Source organism: Cetorhinus maximus, chromosome 20, assembly GCF_964194155.1.
Source record: "Cetorhinus maximus chromosome 20, sCetMax3.hap1.1, whole genome shotgun sequence".
Taxonomy (NCBI): domain Eukaryota; kingdom Metazoa; phylum Chordata; class Chondrichthyes; order Lamniformes; family Cetorhinidae; genus Cetorhinus; species Cetorhinus maximus.
The window spans coordinates 91,078,698-91,098,729 of NC_135898.1; the positions used below are offsets into that span (position 1 = coordinate 91,078,698).

Consider the following 20,032-nt stretch of genomic DNA (forward strand, 5'->3'; position numbering starts at 1 on the left):
TTTTTTTTTATCTCTGATCTGTTTTAAATTAAACTTTTATGAATTTACTTGTACGTTCTCTGCCTTATGCGGTTATATTCTGTGTTCACCTAAGTTATATTATTGAATATTTTATAGACCTCACTGAGGTCCCCATTTATCTTTCTCTTGAAACTAAACAGTTTAAGCATCTCTTTTCTTTGAAACTTACCTCCCTGCAACTTTGAATCATTCCTGTTGCTGTTTTGTTTAATCTCACCCATGCAGCTATGAAGGCTTTTGAAGTTTTGTAATCAAAACTGCACACAATACTCCAAAGGGCGGCCTGACTTCTGCTTTGCAAAGTCTCTGCATAACCTTTTTTCACGTATACTACATAGTTTTGGCTGATATTCTCTTTTCCTTTCAATTGTGTCTTCATGTTTTCGACATTGGAAAATAATGAGTCTTCTGTCATTGGATGGTCCTTTATCAATATGATAAGTCACAAAATGAAAATAAAGAACTAAGCCTCAAAATATGCACCATCTTTTCTTTCCTGTACCACAAGACTGTCACAGCAGGAGAGAGCAATGTAGAAGCTTCTTGTACAAATTGCAGGGCAGGTAAGCTGGCTGAGTTGAAGATGAGCAAACTGCAACTAGTCAGCTTTCTGACCTTGTCCTTAATACTGGTATTGATTTTGTCATAGCTGGGGACTAGAATTCCTCAGCCCAGTTATAGAACTTGGCAGCTACGTAGCTTGCTTCTTAGTTATCTTATGTTTGTGATTGGTGACTTTCACTGCAGTGCAATTTTTTTAATCTAACTGTGATCCTCCTGGAAATCTTAAAAGAGCCAAAAATGGAATCCCTACATCACTTAACTTGGAGATGTAGTGTCACAGACATATTTCAGAGAGAAATATTCATCATTGAACTTGAATATGTACTTGGTAAATGTACAAGTTTGTTGCTACATTCTGTCATTTCAGCAAAACTAGTAGCAGATAGCTGACAACTTTGTTCCAAATATCTCTGCTGTTGGAGCCTGTTATCATATTTGTGTGGGCTGCCATCTGTAGAATATTTTGTATTTCCCCTGTTGTTGTTCACAAGGTTGAGTCAGTTGGTGGAACCTTTCTTCTATTCAGCTTCAAGCCTTAGGCGCTGCTGGCAATGGTGGGATTTATTGCCCATCACGAGGTGCCCTGAATGCAACTGAGTGGCTTGCTAGGCCACATCAGAAGACAGTTAAGTGCCAACAATAGTTAGCAAGGCACTTGAGTCACATATAGGTCAGATTGAGTAAGGACAGCAGGTTTCCTTCCCTAATCAGTTGAGTTTTGATAACATTGTAAGCATGGTCATTTTAACTCGTACCAGCTTTTTAATTTCCAGATTTTGTAAAGTGAGTTCAAATTCTCAACCTGATTTAGAGAGATTTGAACCCTTTGAATTCCTAGTCCAGGCCTCTAATTTACAAGTCCAATGACTACACGTACACCTTGTCTTTCAGAGTTAGGTTCACTAGGCTGCCAAACTAGGATCACACATAAATGAGACATTCAGGGTTGAGAGAAAGGGTGTATTCGGTGATTTACGAGGAGGTGATAAGATTATTCATCACTTCCTTCAAGGCCTTTCCTCCATTTCTTTCTGGTTGTGGAATGCGATTTTCTGAAGGAATACGTTTACAATTTTGCTAAAAGTATCAAATGGAGGTAATTTTCAGAAACAATTTACATTATCTGTAATGACCAGAAGAATTCATATTCCATTGATCTCGAGGCCATATTGATACAGTCCAGCTAATTCTGTTTCACATGTTTTTATTAAAATAAAAAGGAGATTGAAAAAGCTTGGAAAATGGTCGATTCAGCTCTTGAACAAGAAAAACGAGGAAAGGAGACCATTCGCACTCTAAAGCAGGAAATTAGTAACCTAACTAGGTTGGTGGAGCAAGGTGCTGGACTTTCTTTGGGCCAGGAAAGCAGGTTGGTTGATTGAATTTAAAAAATTTTTTTAATGGTAATGTCTTTACTGGAATGTTATTGTATATGCCTGGTCACAAGCTGTTAGCATGGGGTGAGTGACAGCCTTGACTACTAACTAGAGAAATCGCATTTATCATACTGAGATAATTTTGATTTTGGACTATAGTGTAAACTGGGTGATAGTGAATTAGCTATCCGTTACACACTCTCCTGATTTTTACTTCCATTAACGTTGACAACAATAGAAGCCGGGAGAGGTGCATAACGGATGGCTGATCTGCTGTCGCCTGTTTTTCACTATCTGCCAAAGTCAGAATTAGCCCCACTTACTCTTGCTTGGGTGTAGTTGACCTAATCCAAGTAGCCATTTTGGATTGAACTTTCCAAAGCCAATAACAGTCTGCGTCTTGCAGGCAGTGGGTGACTTACCTGGAAAATTGCTGATGTGATACCTTCAATTATCCAGTCCTGTGATGTGTTGTCTCAGAGCCTGTTGGCTGACAATCTGATTATGGAGGGCACGTTCAGTTTAGAAGGTTTTTATGGTCTATCTATGTTAATCATTCCATAATATTCCTCTCAAGAAACATTAATGTCAAGGCTGGACTGCAAAGTATGATGGTTAGCTTCACTGAAAATGTCAATTTGTCACCGTTAAAATGTTTGTGTGTGTGTGTGTGTGTAGCTAAGCAGGTGAAAGAGGCCATAGATGCTGACTCATACAGTTCAAGCAGAGTTCGCAGATTATAATATATTTTATGCTCATGAAAGATAGAACTAATTATATACTATGTGTACTAATACATTGAAGTCTGTTTCATTAAATGCTTGCTTTATTATGAAATAATTTGATAAGGTTATACTCTGTTAAAACCTTAATAAGAAAAATGGAAAAGAGAAGGTGGAGGCTTTAGTGCGTGCTTGCTGAAAATAAAGGATAAGATGAATGTTGAAACTGTAGGTTTGCAGAAGTTGAGCTATTAACAGAAATGTGAATCTTAGAACCTTCGGAAAAAAACAGGGAGTACCTGAATATCCAAGCAGCCAGAATTCCTTTGCCACCTGATCTCTGGCATTGAGTGCATTAGGATACAGAGTGATAAGAGCTGGATGATTTTAACTCACTTTGAAGCCTGAACCTTGGAAATAATTCAATTTAAAACAGTTACTAATAACTGCAAGGCTTGTGTGCCAAAGTGAAGAAGCCTGAAGTCTGAAATTTCCAGTTTGAGACCTCAAAATTTAAGGTGCTTGAGAAAGGGAGAAAGGACACCAGTAAATCATTGTCAATGTTGAGAAATGAGAGTAAATGGCATTTTTTAAAAATGAGAACTAGGGAAGATAGAAAGAAATTTTTCAATCAGGAGAAAACTAAGGAAGACACAAATGCTTGTAACTGGAATGCCAAGGAAAGATGCACTGATTAGAAGTTTTGCTTTTCAGAGAACACTGACTTATTTATTTACAGCTATAATGCAAATCTCCCAATAGGGTAGGGAAGTGCTAATAAAAATGCATGTGCTTGAATAGCTGTCATCAGCTTTGCTTCTACATTGCCATCTTTGGAGACAGCCATTGAATTTAGATGCACTTAGATAAAATTATTTGATAAAATCTTAATAAAACACTGGTTAGGCCTCATCTGGAATATTCAGTTTTGGGCGCCATACTTTAGGAATGATGTCAAGGCCTTAGAGAGGATGCAGAAGAGACTGGACTAGAAGAGTACCAGGGATAAGGAACTTCAGTTATGTGGAGAGACATCTTTAGAGGGTTAGATGGAGATTTGATAGGGACAGGTGTTGATAGAGTAAATAAGGAGAAACTGTTTCCAGTGGCAGGAGGGCCAGTAACCAGAGGATGCAGATTGAAGGTGGACAACCTGAGGCAACATGAGGGGGTAAAGAAAGTGTGTAGCGAGTTGTTTTAATTTGGAATGCACTGCCAGGATACAGTGGTGCTAGCAGATTCATTAGTGACTTTCAATAGGGAGTTGGATGAATACTTGAAGGGAAGAATGTACAGGACTATGGGGAAAGAGCAGGGAAGTGGAACTGGTTGGATTGCCCTATCAAAGAGCCAGTACAGGCATGATGGGCTGAATGGCCTCCTTCTGTGCTATATGATTCTATGATTCTATGAAAAACTATGTTTGGATATCAGAGTTCCTTGATACTTTCAAGAGCTGGCTCAAAGCTATCTGAACTTACATGCATGAACTTACACCACTTAGGGACACAATTTGAGCAAGAACTCAGTTTAAAATAATTATGGGGAACTGTTACTTTTGTGCTGAGACAATTAAGCTTTCCCTAATCTTGAGCTATGCTGGAGGAACATGTCAGCTAAATAGCTCTAACTGCCTAGTGATGGCTGCTGTATGTTAATTGAACACTATATTTTGGAGAGCACAAAGGGATAAAACTGCAATAAGTTGGGCAAAGACAGAAGATACTCAATACATCTTTGCAACACCCTCCTATGGTTATTAAGGGAAGAAAGAATGGGATATTTGTGCCTGGGTATCTGGTCACCATATTTATAATTCTGTAGGCTACTGATGTTGTTCTATGCTATTACACATTCTTTACTTGGACTTGGACACTGAAAGAGGTTAGAGTCCTATTTTGTTGTTTTGGCGCAGTATTGACTATCGGATAAAATGACACTGACAGCGGTGAATTTACTTTCCTTTTGCTTTCGGATGGCAGCTGCCATTCACACCTCCTCTAGACATATCTTTTGTTTCTTTACTTCTCCTGTCTTTCACCCTTTCACAAACCTTGCCTTTGTTCTTTCTACACTTCCTCCTTTCACTTGCTTAAAATCTATTCCGTTTCTAACTTTTTCCAGTTCTGATGAAAGGTTGTTGATCTGAAGTATTAACTCTGTTTCTCTCTCCACAGATGCTGCCAGACTTGCTGAGTATTTCCAGCATTTTCTATTTTCACAGAATCACAGAATTGTTACAGAATTGCGCAGAAGGAGGCCATTTGGCCCATCGTGTCTGCACCGGCTCTCCGAATGAACAACTCATCTAGTGCCACTCCCCTGCCTCCTTCCCTTAACCCTGCACATTTTTCTTTTTCAGATAACAGTCTAATTCCCTTTTGAATGCTTCAATTGAGCCTGCCGCCACCACACTCTCAGGCAGTGCATTCCAGACCCTGATACAATCGCTGCGTGAAATAGTTTTCCTCATATCACTATTGCTTCTTTTGCTAATTACTTTAAATCTGTTCCCTCTCATTCTTGATCCTTTCACGAGTGGGAACAGTTGCTCTCTATCGACTCTGTCTAGACCCCTCGTGATTTTGAATACCTCTATCAAATCTACTCCCAGCCTTCTTTTCTCCAAGGAAAACAGTCCTAAATTCTCCAAGCTATCTTCATCCTTGGAACCATCCCCATGAATCTTTTCTGCACCCTCCCTAACGCCTTCACATCCTTCCTAAAGTGGATATAGTATTCCAGCTGAGGCCAAACTAGAGACTTATACAAGTTTAACATAACCTCCTTGCTCTTGTATTCTATGCCCCTATTAATAAAGTCCAGGATACTGTATGCTTTACTAATTGCTCTCTCAACCTGTCCTGCCATCTTTAATGATTTATGCACAGATACACCCAGGTCCATCTGCTCCTACACCCCCTTTAGAGTTGTACTCTTTATTTTATATTGTCCCTCTGTATTCTTCCTACAAAAATGAATCACTTCACATTTCTCTGCATTGAACTTCATCTGCTACCTGTCGTTCATTGCACCAGCTGGCCTATGATCGTTTGAAGTTCTACACTCTCCTCCTCACAGTTCACAATACTTCCAAGTTTTGTATCATCTGCAAATTTTGAAATTGTGCCCTGTTTACCAAAGTCTAGGTCATTAATATATATCAGGAAAAGCAAGGGTCCCAACACTGACCTCTGAGGAACTTCATTACAAACCTTCCTCTAGTCCAAAAAAACACCCATTAACCACTACCCTTTGTTTCATGTTGCTCAGCCAAATCCCTTCTATTCCATGTGCTATAACTTTGCTCGCAAGTCTGTTGTGTGACACTGTATCAAACGCCTTTTGTTGATGTACATCACATTAACAGCATTGCCCTCATTAATCCCTTCTGTTACCTCTTTAAAAAACTCCAGCAAGTTAGTTGAACATGATTTTTCCTTAATTAACCCGCATTTGTCCATGTGACTATTAATTTTGTCCCAAGTTATTGTTCCCAGAAGTTTCCCCACCGCCAAAGTTATACTGACTGCCCTGTAGCTGCTGGCCTTATCTTCACACCCTTTTTTGAACAAGGGTGTAAAATTTGCAATTCTCCAGTCCTCCAGGATCACCCCTGAGTCCAAGAAAGACTGAAAAATTATGGCTAGCGCCTCTGCAATTTCCACTCTCACATCCCTCAGTATCCTTGGGTGCATCTCATCTGGGCCCAGTGCCTTATGAACTTTAAGTACAGATAACCTATCCAATACCTCCTACTTTTCAATTTTAAACGCTTCTAGTGTCTGAATTACCTCCTCTTTTGCCATAGCCTTGTTATGATTTGGACCAGGCCCCTAAGTTTTTGGTAAGATCTGGTTAGGGACCAATATTGTTTTGTTTAAAATAGACAAAGTTTGTGATACTAAGTGAATAAAGCCACAAGACCCCACAGTCTTTGAACAAATAAAAATAAGCTCTATCGTGCAAGGTTAGAAAGATTAAACAATTTACAACACCTCTCTTGTACTTATACTTCAGCGTTGATGGTTAAAATGAGGTACATGTGAATTAACAGGCAAACTTTGGTCGAACACACCACACTGCACAATCAATGGCAGATACGACCAAGACAGAGTCCACAGATTTCTCAACAACCCATCCAGAAGTTAGTAAACACTGTGAATCAACCAATCTCATTGAAACTCTGTCTCTTTCATGAGGGATTCCATTCCTCACCTTGGAATGCTCTCCAAAGGTTGCTCCAACCCGGATGGTGTCAACGCCGTCCCACCTCACAGAGTTTCACTCCCCTCTTCTGAGAATCCGTTCCCCTGGATTCCCGAGTCTGCATTCAAGCACTAACTCACAAGCACAACTTCAGCTCTTTGGCTGTGATGAGCAGAATACTACTGCTCCAAAGGCTACTACAGAATACTACTACTACCTTCACCCCAACGGTCTGCAGCACGGAGTCACACCTGAGCCCGCTTTGATTGCCAGGGCTTCTCCTGAGCCCTCTAAACTTTAAAGTCCGTCAACTGCCGGTCTGTTTCTGCTTTCGCCTCTCGATCTGTTCCTCTTTCTTCCTAACTTAACTGGGATCTATCTCTGTCCCCTGTCTCTGTTCCCTGTCTGGGACTCGTCTTTTGGGACCTCTCCCACTCCACTTTTAAATTTGGACCTCTCCCTCTCCCCTTTCCCTGTACCCTGCCTGAAACTCTTGTCTGCAATGGCGCTCCCTGCACTAGTTTCACGACCCGGGTTTTCGCGCCATTTTCCCCAGTGCAGGCGCGCTGGGCCCATCCTCGGCCTGAAGAACTTAAAATGCTGAATTGCGCGTGCGCAGCCCTCTCCTGGTCCATGCATGTGTGGAAGCTCCGAGGTCTGTCGAGGCTTGGAGTTCCCGTCCTCTGCTCTCGACAAGAAGATAAGTTGGCTTTCGTAACAGCCTGGGTAGCATCTTCTTCCATGGTAAAGGCAGATGCAAAGTAGGCATTTAAAAATTCAGCTATGCCCTCTGCCCCCTGGGAAAATCCCCTATTTGGTCCCTAATCAGCCCTATTTCTCCTTTTTACTATTGATATGCCTATAGAAGACATTGGGATTCCTTTTTATGTTAGCTGCCAGTCTCTTTTCATGCTCCCTCTTTGCGTCTTCTATTTGTTTCTTCATCTCTGAACTTTCAATATTCAGCTTGGTTTTCAATTATATTTTTTAGCTGACACCTGTCATAAGCACACTTTTTCTCATTTATCTTAATTTCTATCTCCTTTGTCATCCAGGGATCTCTGGATTTTTTTGCCCTACGTTTCCCTTTCGAGGGAATGTACCTTGACTGTGTCCGAATTATCTCTTCTTTGAAGGTAGCCCATTGTTCAGCTACCGTTTTACCTGCCAACCTTTGGCTCCAATATATTTGGCCCAGATCCTGTTCTTACCCCATTGAAGTTGTCTTTCTCCAGTTTATTTTTTCACTCTGGGCTGTTCTTTGTCCTTTTCAATAGTCACCCTAAACTTTATGCCACAATGATGAATATTCCCTAAATGTTCTCCGACTGACACTTGATCTACTTGGCCCACCTCATTCCCAAGGACCAGATCCAGCAGTGCCTCCTTCCTCATTGGACTGGAACCATTCTGCTAAAAAAAAAATTTCTTGAACACACTTTAGGAACTCTTGCCCCATCTCTGCCCTTTACACTACTACCATCTCAGTCTATATTTGGATAATTAAATTCCCCATTATAAGTACTCTATAATTTTTGCACCGCTCCGTAATTTTCTTGCAAATTTGTTCCTCTACATCCTTCCCACTAGTTGGTGGCCTATAGACCACACCAGGCAATGCAATTACAACTTTTTTGCTCCTAATAGATTCTGTCCTTGATCGCTCAGGGACATCCTGTTTCTCCCGCATTGCAATATTCTCCTTAATCAATACCGCCTTCCTCCTTTTCTTCCTTTCCTATCTTTCCTGAACAACTTGTATCCAGGAATATTTAATGCCGAGTCCTGCCCTCCTTTGAGTCAGGACTCCATTATGGCTATAATATCATTTTTCCACATGGCAATCTGTGCCTGTAATTCAGCAATCTTACTTATCACACTCTGTGCATTCACTTATGTGCACAGTAACCCTGATTTAGATCTATTATTTTTTCTTTTACTCTGACTCTACCTATTAACTTACTGTTCCCTACTCTAGCGCTATCTCCCAGTATTCTGTGCACTTTGGTATTCTTCTCTGATATTATCTCCTGGTTCTCGCACCCCATGTTAGTTTCAGATTTCCAGCATTGGCAGTATTTTGCTTTTGTATGAACCTTACATTTGTTTCGCTTCAAAATGCAAACACCTTCTACTATCAAAGCCAGTTCCCAAGCTCCTGCCATTTTGTTCCTGAACCAGCTTTAGAAGTTAATTAGAATAGTTTGGTGGCAAGCTTTTCCCCCAGTCTCATCCATCTTCAAGCCTCATCACAATGTGGGAATATTCATTACACAGCTTTTTCACAGCGCTCCAGCTGGAACAGCTATGACATCTTCTCACACTGTGAGGGTTGAGGGGGGTCTGAGACTGGAGCAAATGCTGTCTTTTTCTTTCAAAAACATACTTTGTTCATAAAATTTGTCGAAGTACATTACAAAACATTTTAAATTGAATGTTACAAAAACTGCAATAGAATTCACCTTTTCTCCACACAGCATGTTCTACTCTGAGGTGCCAATTTCAGCACTCTTAATATTCGCAACATTCCATGTCAGGCCTACAGCCGAGGGGTTCTACACAGTTTCCAGCCCCTTGGTGTACTATGCCTGGAAGGCCTGAATGCTGACGCCCGACATTCTGATTCATTTCCAATTGACCAATTCAAGGAAACTAAGGCTGGAATTTTTCCCTCGTCGGGTGGGCTCGGCGGGAGCGGCTGGGGGTGGTTGGGAAGCCGACCGCTGCCCGCGATCGGCCCCCGCACCGCGATTTCAAGTGGGCGGGCCAATTAAGACCCGCCCTGGGTGGATCGTGAGCGGCGGTGCTCAGTGCTACCCGTGCGGGCAGGGGGGGAGGAGGGAGAGCCGGCCTGGCGCGCTGTTCGCACATGCGCGCGAAAGACTCTGTCACGTGAGATGGGACATGTTTTTAATTCCAAAATAAAGTTTTTTATCTAATGCATATTTGCTTTAGGAAACCTCATCCCGCTCGTGGATGAGGTTTCCTAAAAAATGTAAAGGCCGTTTGTGGCCTTTTCGCCTGCCCCGCCAACCGTAAGGTTGGACGGGTAGCGTAAGTTTGAATTTAATTAGCTTGTTAATGGGTTTAATAGGCCTTTTAATTATCGGCGGGCGTGCGCCGGCCGAACAAAATATCACGCGAGAGTACACAGTGACGTTGGGACGCATGCCCGACATCATCACGCGTCATTTTACGCTCAGGTGTGTTGGGCGCGTGCCCGCACGCCGACTGTAAAATTCTGCCCTAAGTGAAAGTTAGGAGATCAAGTTCGAGTCCCATCACTTCAGGATGCTTTGGCCCATGCTCCAATAAATGATTTCACCAGTCCCAGATTGAGCTTCCTCATTATTTTACCCAGTTACTGTTTGAAGAGGGTGGAGGGGAGGTTGAGAGGGTAATTAGACCTAAATGTTGTTGTCTTCTTCTTAGTCGTGCCATCTATGGGCTGAATTAACAAAATTGTGCTCACAGCAGGGAACCTTGCCTGCTGAGATCATATCAATAAGTGGCTCGCTGGTTCCCCATTAATTTCTGGTCATTCGACACTGTCAATGATTTTCAGTTATTGGTTGTCAAGTAGGAGTTTGAGGCTCTGTGTTGGGAGTGCACATTTGTAGAATTGTCTTTCTAGCAGCCTCTCTCTTTATTAATTTAGAATGAGTGAAGTCAGCTTTTGTATTGTAGTTTGGAAAATATTTAAGCTCTGACAAATCTGAAATATGTTCTTCTGCCCCCTGAGAAATGCAATGAAACACTTTGTGTTTTGTGTTGTACAGTGTTAATGATATGCTGAAAATCCAAGAGCAGCTGACCAAAGATAGAGATGAGCTACTCAAAGAGGTTGTCACCTTACGCAATAAAGTGACGGAGATGGCAGCCAATGAGCAAGAGTATGAACATCTTAAAGACGAAGCCGATCAAAACGTATCCCAGGTTGGTAAAAGTCTGCATTCCCCATTAGAGATAATGGCAGATGTGATGTTGCATATGTCTTTGGTTCTTTTGTCTCAGCCTGCCAGTAATGATATTTTGACAAATGAGATTCAGTTATTCCTTCATTTACCCTCTAGTGAGAGAAAACGCAGGAATGTTATTACGTGGTAGCATTTCATCTCTCATCATAGAGTCTCATCATCTTAAAAGTGCCCTTTACTTAATCCTGTGCAGCAGGACTGAATTTCTGCTAGGGTCTTATCAGATCCTGGCGGAGTTATGGTGGAAGACCAGTGGACCCCCCCCACAGAATTTCAACCTCCATTTGCCAGGTAATCACAGTAATACAGAAGATCATTGTATTGCGAATCACTTCATGTCCCTCCAAGGTGCAGTGTGCTGAAATATTCCAAGGGTAGCCCTTTATTCAAGGCATTGCTTGGGACAATGTTAATTGAAGATTGTATTTAATTGTATGCAGGTGCTGGACATTCACTGGGGATTCATTTATTCCTCTATAAATAGGAACAGACTGTGTGTCAGGGGGCTAAGACCCCACATTATATATTTTTATAAAGTGTATATACATATACATATATAGATTTCCTCATGGCTAATTTCTAAAATTTTAAAAACTGGAAATTTTTTTTGAAATGGCTGAAGTCTATCTGTGACCCTGAACAAAAGGGGCAATTTGGCAGTATTGAAGAAATTTGCACCTCGTTACCTCTGAAGAGACCCTAATGACCCCTGAGGACCGCAGAGACCAAATTCACAGGGAAATACATATACAAGAGGCCATCTACATTTCATGGCCAGCCAGAGCCAATTTGTCTGTTGGGACAAGGGAACCCGCAACCTCCCTTTAAGACTTATTGGTTGGAACATTAACCCAGGGACCCAGACAAAGGGATACACAAAGCCAAAGTGGAGAGGTGGGTGTCATGTGACATGAACCCCCCTAAAATTGGTTGGTGGAACCAGTGATATTGCCTTGTGGAGGTGAGGGGTTTGGAAATACACCTCTGCTTATATAGGGGGAAGCAAATCAAAACACGCCTTTCTGTTTACAGATGGGTGGCGAGAGGAAAAATCAACCCCCACCGTCCTGTCCGTAACACTGCGGTTGTTAGGTTAGGAGGTGCATTTTTGTAATACGTAGCTCTGCAAGTAAATGTTTGGCTCCGGTTCTATTCTTTACCATCTGGCTCTGGAATATGCTCGTTCAGAATGATTGCTGAAAGATAAAAGTTGGAAACTAATAAAATCATTTTCAGACAGAAAACAAAAATCCTAGAGCATTGTGGAAAATGGCAGAAAGCAAGTGTAAAGTGTTGGGGTGTGACTGATGTTCTCGGAGTCTGAACCATATGACCAGTAGAAGAATGAAATGGATGTGTGGACACTAGTGACCTTCCTATGAAGGTGGAAAACAAGGTATGGCCTTGGCATTGTTACTTCTGATAGGAAGTAAAATCTGAAGCCCTTCAGTTGGATGGTGATGAAGGTTCTGACCTATTACAGTTCTTGAATAAAATCTTCAAGAAAAATGATCTGTTAAGTACCTTTGAGGCATTGTCAGAATTTCATAGGTTTTGGAAAACAGATCATTATTCCATGGAAGAATATACCATGGACTTGTAACAAATTGTGTAAAAGATTGACGATATTCAACTTGGGGATTCCTAGATTGGTGCTAGCATTTAAATTACTGGCTTGTGTTGAGGTGTCTCATAAGCACAACCAGCTGGTTCTAACTGGTGTTTGGTTCTCGGAGCAAGAAACCCTGTTGGATCAGATGTCTGCTGCCTTAAAAATTCCTTGGGAAACAATCACTTCCTTCAGTCTTCATGGAACGTCTGAGAGATCCCACAGTAACACAAAGAATAGAATGCTCAATGGTTGTCAGATTTTGAAATAATTGAGATGCTGGAGTTAGGTGTCAGTACAATGGAAGGATTAGAGACAGGCAGAATGAGGATGAAAGCACTTTTATCAGATCTGGCTATTACCACAGAAGACAAAGTTAGAACAAAAATAGTGGGTGAATGAAGTTCATGAACCCCTAAGGAATGGTTAATATGCACTTCAGGTGTGATTTGAAGTATTATTATGTGATAAACAGACCAAAGCGAAGTGGAAGAGTCCTCAAAATGACATATAATAAAGAGAATTCTGAGGAAGGGGATGAAGATAATGATGAATCTGAACAAATTATACTGGCCACAAGGAGTTTTAGGCCTGTGATGAATGTGTTAGCCACAGCCTCTTTTAACTGTATGGTACTAGATACTGCTTGTGCTTCAGCAGAATATGGAACAAATTGGTTAAAATGTTATCTTCATTCAATTAGTAGTGCAAGGTTAAGGAATATAAAGTACTACTTGCTTTGGGTTTGACAAGGGCAACACATTAAGGTCACTAGAGAGAGTTGTGAACCCATGTAAAATAGCTGGAGTAATCCATTTTATAAGTACTGGTCTAGTCCTTATTGAGATACCTATGCCGTTGAGTAAACTATGAAAAAGTCTGAAATGAAACTCGATATGGAGCATGATAAGATAATTATTTTTGCAAAGTCAGATGATCTGGAGTTTACCCAGTCAGGATATTATTATATCCCCTTAACAAATCAGAGTGTAAGACAAGCCTTACTGGCATCAGGTGATATGAATCAGAGAGATAGAAAAAAATGTATTGTCTTAGAGTTACATAGACAGTTTTGTCACCCTACTAGTCAAAGATTAAAAATCCTGCTAAAAAATGCAGGTGTAAATTTGTCCACTTTGGCCGGAAGAATAGAAAAGCAGTATGCTATTTAAATGGAACATTGGCATTTATTACAAGGGGATGGAATATAAAAGTAAGGAAGTTTTACTGCAGCTGTACAGGGCCTTGGTGTGACCACATCTGGAATACTGTGTACAGGTTTGGTCTCCTTATTGGAAAAAGTTATAATTGTGTTCGAAGAAGTACAGAGAAGATTCACTTGATTCATTCCTGGGATGAGTGACTTATCTTATGAAGAAATGTTGAACAGGTTGGGCCTATACCATTGGAGTTTAGAGGAATGCGAGGTGATCTTATCGAAACATATGAAACCCTGAGGGGATTTGATAGGGTAGATACTGGGAGGATGTTTCCACCTGTGGGAGAGACTAGAACCAGGGGACACAGTTTAAGAATAAGAGGCCTACCGTTTAAGATGGAGATGAGGAGATTTTTTTCTCTCATACGGTTGTTAGTATGTGGAATTCTTCTGCCTAGAGAGCAGTGGAGGCTGGGCCATTGATTTATCCAATGCAGAGTTAGACAGATTTTTAATAGATAAGGAAGTCAAGGGTTATGGGGGGCAGACGGCAAAGTGGAGTTGAGACCACAACCAGTTCACTTGTAATCTTATTAAATTGTGGAGCAGGCTCAAAGGGCTGAATGGCCTACTCCTGCTGCTAAGTCCTATGTTTGTCCCTATGTATATTTGATGAAGAGAATAGAAGAGATTAGTTGGAAGTGTGAAGTCTGTAAAAAGTATTGAAAGATGGTACCATGTCCCATTGTAAGCTTCCATTGGTATATGACTTTAAGCTGTTGCATAGATCTTGTATGGGACAGAGAAAGAAATACTTTCATCCTACATTTTATAGACCTAGTGACCAGATTTAATCTATCTATAATAATTCACAGTACAGGTAAAGAATTATAGACAAACTCACAGAGAAGTGGATAGGGATTGGACTTGGGACACTGGTTTCTGACTGATAATGGAGGGGATTTTGCCAATGATGAATTCAGAGACGTGTGCGAAAATATGAACATCTCATGAATACTGCAGCTGAAAGTCCTTTCAGCAATATACTTCGTAAAAGGAATCATACGGTGATCGATGAACTGCTGCATAAAATTTTAGCTGATTAACCAGACTGCAAGTTGACAACTGCCCTGGCATGGGCAATTCATGCAAAGAATTCACTCCAGATGGTTGGAGGATGTAGTCCCTATCAATTCGTCTATGGGCGAAATCCCAAATTACCTTCTGTTTTGTGCGATAGTACTGCTGCTCTAGAAGGTACGACAATCAGTGCCATTTTTTTCTGCATATTTGAATGCTTTACATAATGGGAAACAAGCTTTTGTCTAAACTGAGGTTTTGGAGAAAATCCAAAGAGCACAGAGGCATCATATCAGACTTTCTGAGACAGAGCTTAATTCAAGAGATTTGGTATACTGTGTAAAAGTGGGCAATAAAATGAAAAGACCCTGACAAGGTAATGTTCTTTGATGGTAAGATAGCACTTATCAAACAAACTGATCAAACTGTTAAAGTTCGTTGCTTACAATTAATCAAATTTAATTACAAAATCTCAGACTCTGAGCAGCTCATTGAAGTAAAAAAGGTACCTTGTGCCTCACATGAACTCTAAGTCAGCTGCAACCTATACAAGATCAAATCTGCAACTCCCTTCTTTGAGAAGCACCCAAATAAATTATCAGAAGAACCTTCTAACTCCCATAGCCCATCTCTATGGCAACGTGGCATGCTTTGGGATGTTCCAAAACAAACGAAAACTAATCATGTTTCATCCTCATCACAGCACTTTGATCCTGTTTTAACGTTTTGAGTCCATATGACTCTTTTTCAGAGCTGAAGAGAGGTTGGAATGCGATGGGTTTTATACTGTTAACAGTGGGGTGATGGTGGAGTCGCTGGAGCAAAATAGAAGGTCAGGAAATGACAAGATGTCAAAGACATGACAAAGAGACAAAGCCAAAATGACAAAGGCATCTTTGTCATTTTATCTCTCCTAACCTCCAACCTATCCTTGACTTTCTGCTTTGCTCCACCTGCTCCACCTGCCCCTGTCTTGTCAACATCATAAAACCCATCACATTTCTACCTCTCTTCAGCTCTGAAGAAGAGTCATAAGGACTGGAAACATTAACTCTGTTTCTCGCTTGACAGATGCTGCCAGACCTGCTGAGTTTTTCCAGCATTTTCCACTTTATTTCAGATTTCCAGCATCCGCAGAATTTTGTTTTTACTTTGCTTCTGTGATGCACATGTATAATCTATATCTTTAATGGAATGCTTGTGCTGTCTTCTGACTTACTGGGTCCGTCAAGAAACCCCCATGTTTACAAACTGCCTCTAGCTTCTTTTCATCTGAACTCCATGAACAATTTAAATTGTTTGTTGAGATAAAGGTAGACCTTCTGAGCAGAATCTTCCAGTCCTGCCAACAGCGGGAAGCGTGGTGGGCAGAGGAACTTAATTTGGCGTGAGGCCAAAAATCAGTTTTCTGACGTCGAGATGAACTGTAGGAAATCTGTTCTCGGGGTTTTAAGGGGGGCGGTCAAGCTTCCCAATGAACAATGTTGGGAAGCTCTTTTGGATGCATTAGTGTGTCATACGTTCTCATTAAAAGGTCACCTCGTCGCAATTAAGTTCCACCGCCAAATTTAGTTCCCCGCCAATGAGAGATTAGAATGTTCACTTTTACAGCTGTATATAAGTGGCGTGCATCTGGCGAGATAGATGTCTTCCAAGGCCAGAATATTGTCCTTGCGGGGGCGGGGCCAAACACGCCGAAGTGTAAAATGATGTGAGGTGACGCCAGGCACACATCCCGACGTCATTTCGATCTTTCATTTGGCGGGTGTGCACCGGAGGTGGCTGTATGCCCGCCGAACTGTCAATGGCCTATTAAGGCCATTAGAAAAGTAATCAAGCTTATTTAACAATGCTGTCCGTCCAACCTTAAGGTTGGCGGGCAGGCGAAGAGCCCAAGCGGCCTTCGCGTTTTTCAGGAAACGTCATCCACGGGTGGGATGAGGTTTCCTGAAGGTTTTATAAAATAATTTAATAAATTTTACTACACTCACAAACACGTCCCAGCTCATGTGACACTGTCACATGAGGGGACATGTTTAAATAATTTTTTATTTATAACAAGATTTTTTTATCAACTTAATCTCCCTGAGGCAGCTCCATGCCTCAGGGAGATTGCTGCACTCTTTCTTGCGAAAGAGCGCAGGCCCCGACTCTCCCTTCTCCCCCCCGCCCGCACAGGTAGTGCTGAGTGCTACCAGCCATGCGTTACGCTGGGCAGGACTTAATTGGCCCGCCCACATAAAATTGCGGCGCACAGCCGTTCATGGGCGGCGATCGGCTCTGCTCCTGCCCCTGCCCAACCTGCTTGACATAGGTAAGATTCAGCCCCATGATTAACAGTGAGTTACTGCTGCATTGTCCTCTTTGGGGAGCGTCTATAAATACCAGCCTATGCTCGAGACCAGGTAGTGACAGTGCAAGTTACATGGAGAATGACAAAGAAAGTGGGGAAAGGTTACTAGGGAACAGTGGAGCAGTGGCTGGACAAAGGTGGAAGAGATAGTGCAGGATGTCCAGATGCCCTTTAAATATGGCACCAGGACTTTTGTGTTTATGAGGTAACGTCGCGGATGGTGACTTCCTGCCTGCCCCTGCTGTGGGAGTCAGTGAGTGCCTCACAGATGTGTATTTAATAAGCTGACCAGCGCAAGATCATGCATGGTCAGCCATCCCACTGTGCCCCCCACCCCCCCAAGCAGGAATCACTCTCACCTCTGCACCCGCCACCGAACTTAGCCTTCAGAATGGAAGATTCTGACTAGCTTAGAGATCCATTGTTTAAGTTCTCTCACTACCAACTTTGGCTCTGCAAGATAAACATAAGTTACCCTTTAAATGTAATCAACTCACGCTTGTTTGATTTGCATTCACTTTAGGGTTGTTTACTGTGTTCTTAATCAGGTTTCCCATTCATGTGACATTTAACAGTTCAATCTCTAACCTAAAAGTTATATTCCCAAAACTGACAGTTACACCTCTAAAACACATGAATTATGGAATCAGATATCCACAACAGATTGCATATGGTTAAAATTGAAAGAGGTTTTTTGACCATATTGACTACGATTGTAAAATAAAAATGGTCTTAAGTTGCAGAACTCTTCTAAGTAACTTGCAGTTGACCAAACAGCCAATTTATTCACTGGAGTAGAATAAATTTATTAAAAATAAACTAATGTGGATTCTGAAATTTTATATTATTGGAAAAATAATCATGAATTGGCATATTTCAATGGAAAGAAAAATTCTTTAGACTTTGAAAAGAGGCTACATATTGTTATGTACTAAAGTGCCTATAATTCTTGTGGCATTAATCATTATATTATTAGTATAGATTGAAATACTATGTGATTTTTAAATACAATTCTTTGGCTTTAATTGGGCAAGTTTTCCTCAGAGCTCTAACGCATGCTCCTTTTGATGCCCGTTATCCAATTCCAATACTTTGTAGCTTCAGCATGATATACAGATGCGAGAGAATGAGATCGCCCGAGAGATGCGACGGAAGGAGAAGCTGCAGAAAGAACTGACACGTTTAAAGGGAGAACTGGACGATAATCAAGCTGAGATTAAGTCACTGATGTTCCAACAGCAAAAGACCAAAGACGACCATCAGAAATTGGATCTGCAGCTCAAGGAACAAAAGGTAACCAGGGCACAATATCCCAGCAATACCGCAACCTTCGAACTAACTGATCAGAAATATGGAGGATATGAATTGGTGACATTCATTTTGACTATGCTTTTGGCATAGGTGCGCAGTGTCTTCCTGGGCAGAGAGCCAACACTAGCAGTGCAGAACAATAGGAAAATGCTCTGTTAGTGAAACCTCTGTAAAGGATTGCCTCACATCAGTAATTGTGGGCATTGTGCTTTAAACACAGCTGGTGCAAAAAAATTCCAAATAGATAAGTTTTTGGAATACAAAAATAACCCATATGGCCTGTTGTGCAACAGTGATTGAGGAGAGCTGTCCTTTCAGTGATTAAAACTTACACTCTCATGGGAGATTGGTGACCAATAATTCATACAGGTCCTTGATGACATGCAAATGGAGCTGTGCCTTCTCCAACTTTGCAATGATCCAAGAGGCCATCTAATACGTAGTTCTTTGGTTGCTTTATGGCACAGTTATTGCCTCTCCTCTTTTCTCCTCCCTCTCGTTTCCTTTCTCTCTCCTCTGACTCTCCTCTATTTTGACTCTCCTTTCATGCTCCTCTTTCTTCTTCCCTCTCTTTTTCTCTTCTCATTTCTCTTCTTTTTTATCTTCTTGTCTTACCTCTCCTCTCCACTCTAACTCTTTACCCACCTGATTCTCCTCTCCACCCCCTGACTCCTCTTTCTTCTCTTCTTTCTTCTCTACCTCTTCTGCTTTTTCTGCCTTTTCTCTCCCACCTTTTTCTTTCAGTCTATTCAGAGCCTTTGCAGCTGTGATGTTTGCCAATTTTCAGTACTCTGCTTCCTCTTTCCTTAACTTTTGAAAGAAAGATAATGAGGCAAATTTGTTCCAAAGTCAATAGGGCAAGTGTCAAGCTGATTCTTTGAATAAAAGACCTCTTCTTGTCCATGGACTTCCATCCAAAAAATGTAAAAAGAACATCTCATTTTAATTTTTTTTTTGTGAATGTTGAGCTCCGCCAGGTGAGATGATTTAATTTCTGTTTCAGACGCCAGGTACCAGCATTGAGCACTCCCAGGTTAGATACAGGAAAATGAATTTCAAAGTATAACACATTTTACTCAGCTCTGACAATATGCCTAAACTTAATCTTAGAAAGGTATTCTCCACTGCACTGCTATGGCATTTCCAATTTCTGCTGTAAGGCACAATTTCAGATAATGTTAGAGCACAGATTATAGAAGAAGGCCATCTGGCTATCAAATCTATGCCAGAGTTGGAATGAAATTGGCAATTTAGGGCCAATACGGGGAAGTTTTCCTGCACAGTAGGAGGAGAGGGCCAGACTCATTTCACATGGGGTCATCACAACTTAAAAACAGAAAATACTTTTGTCCCAATGGTCTTGGCTGGATTAGAGCCTAGGTCCAAAAAGCAAAAGACCATCAATCAGCCCAGTTCAACACCCAGTCCTCTTTGGAAACAATTTAAAAAAGACTTACATTTATTATAAAGCTTTTCACAACCACCACATCCCCAAGGGCTTTACAGCCAATTAAGTACTTTTGAAGTGTAATCACTGTTGTAATGTAGGAAATGAGGGAAAGGGGTTTAGCAGAAAAGATGGTGGTTGAACAATGGCAGATGTTTAAGAAAATAGTTCACGACTCACAACAAAGATATGTCCCAGTGAGGA

At 41.2% G+C, this 20,032-nt stretch overlaps 1 protein-coding gene across 1 annotated transcript in view; it reads left to right on the forward strand.

Annotated features, from left to right (window-relative positions):
* Window positions 1-20,032, forward strand: part of cfap58 (cilia and flagella associated protein 58) — a 207,392-nt gene that overhangs the window by 7,236 nt on the left and 180,124 nt on the right. The window contains exons 3-5 of the mRNA XM_078565296.1: window positions 1,806-1,954; window positions 10,672-10,828; window positions 18,169-18,363. Of these exons, the coding sequence (XP_078421422.1) occupies window positions 1,806-1,954; window positions 10,672-10,828; window positions 18,169-18,363 (501 nt within the window). The remainder of the gene's footprint in view (window positions 1-1,805; window positions 1,955-10,671; window positions 10,829-18,168; window positions 18,364-20,032) is intronic.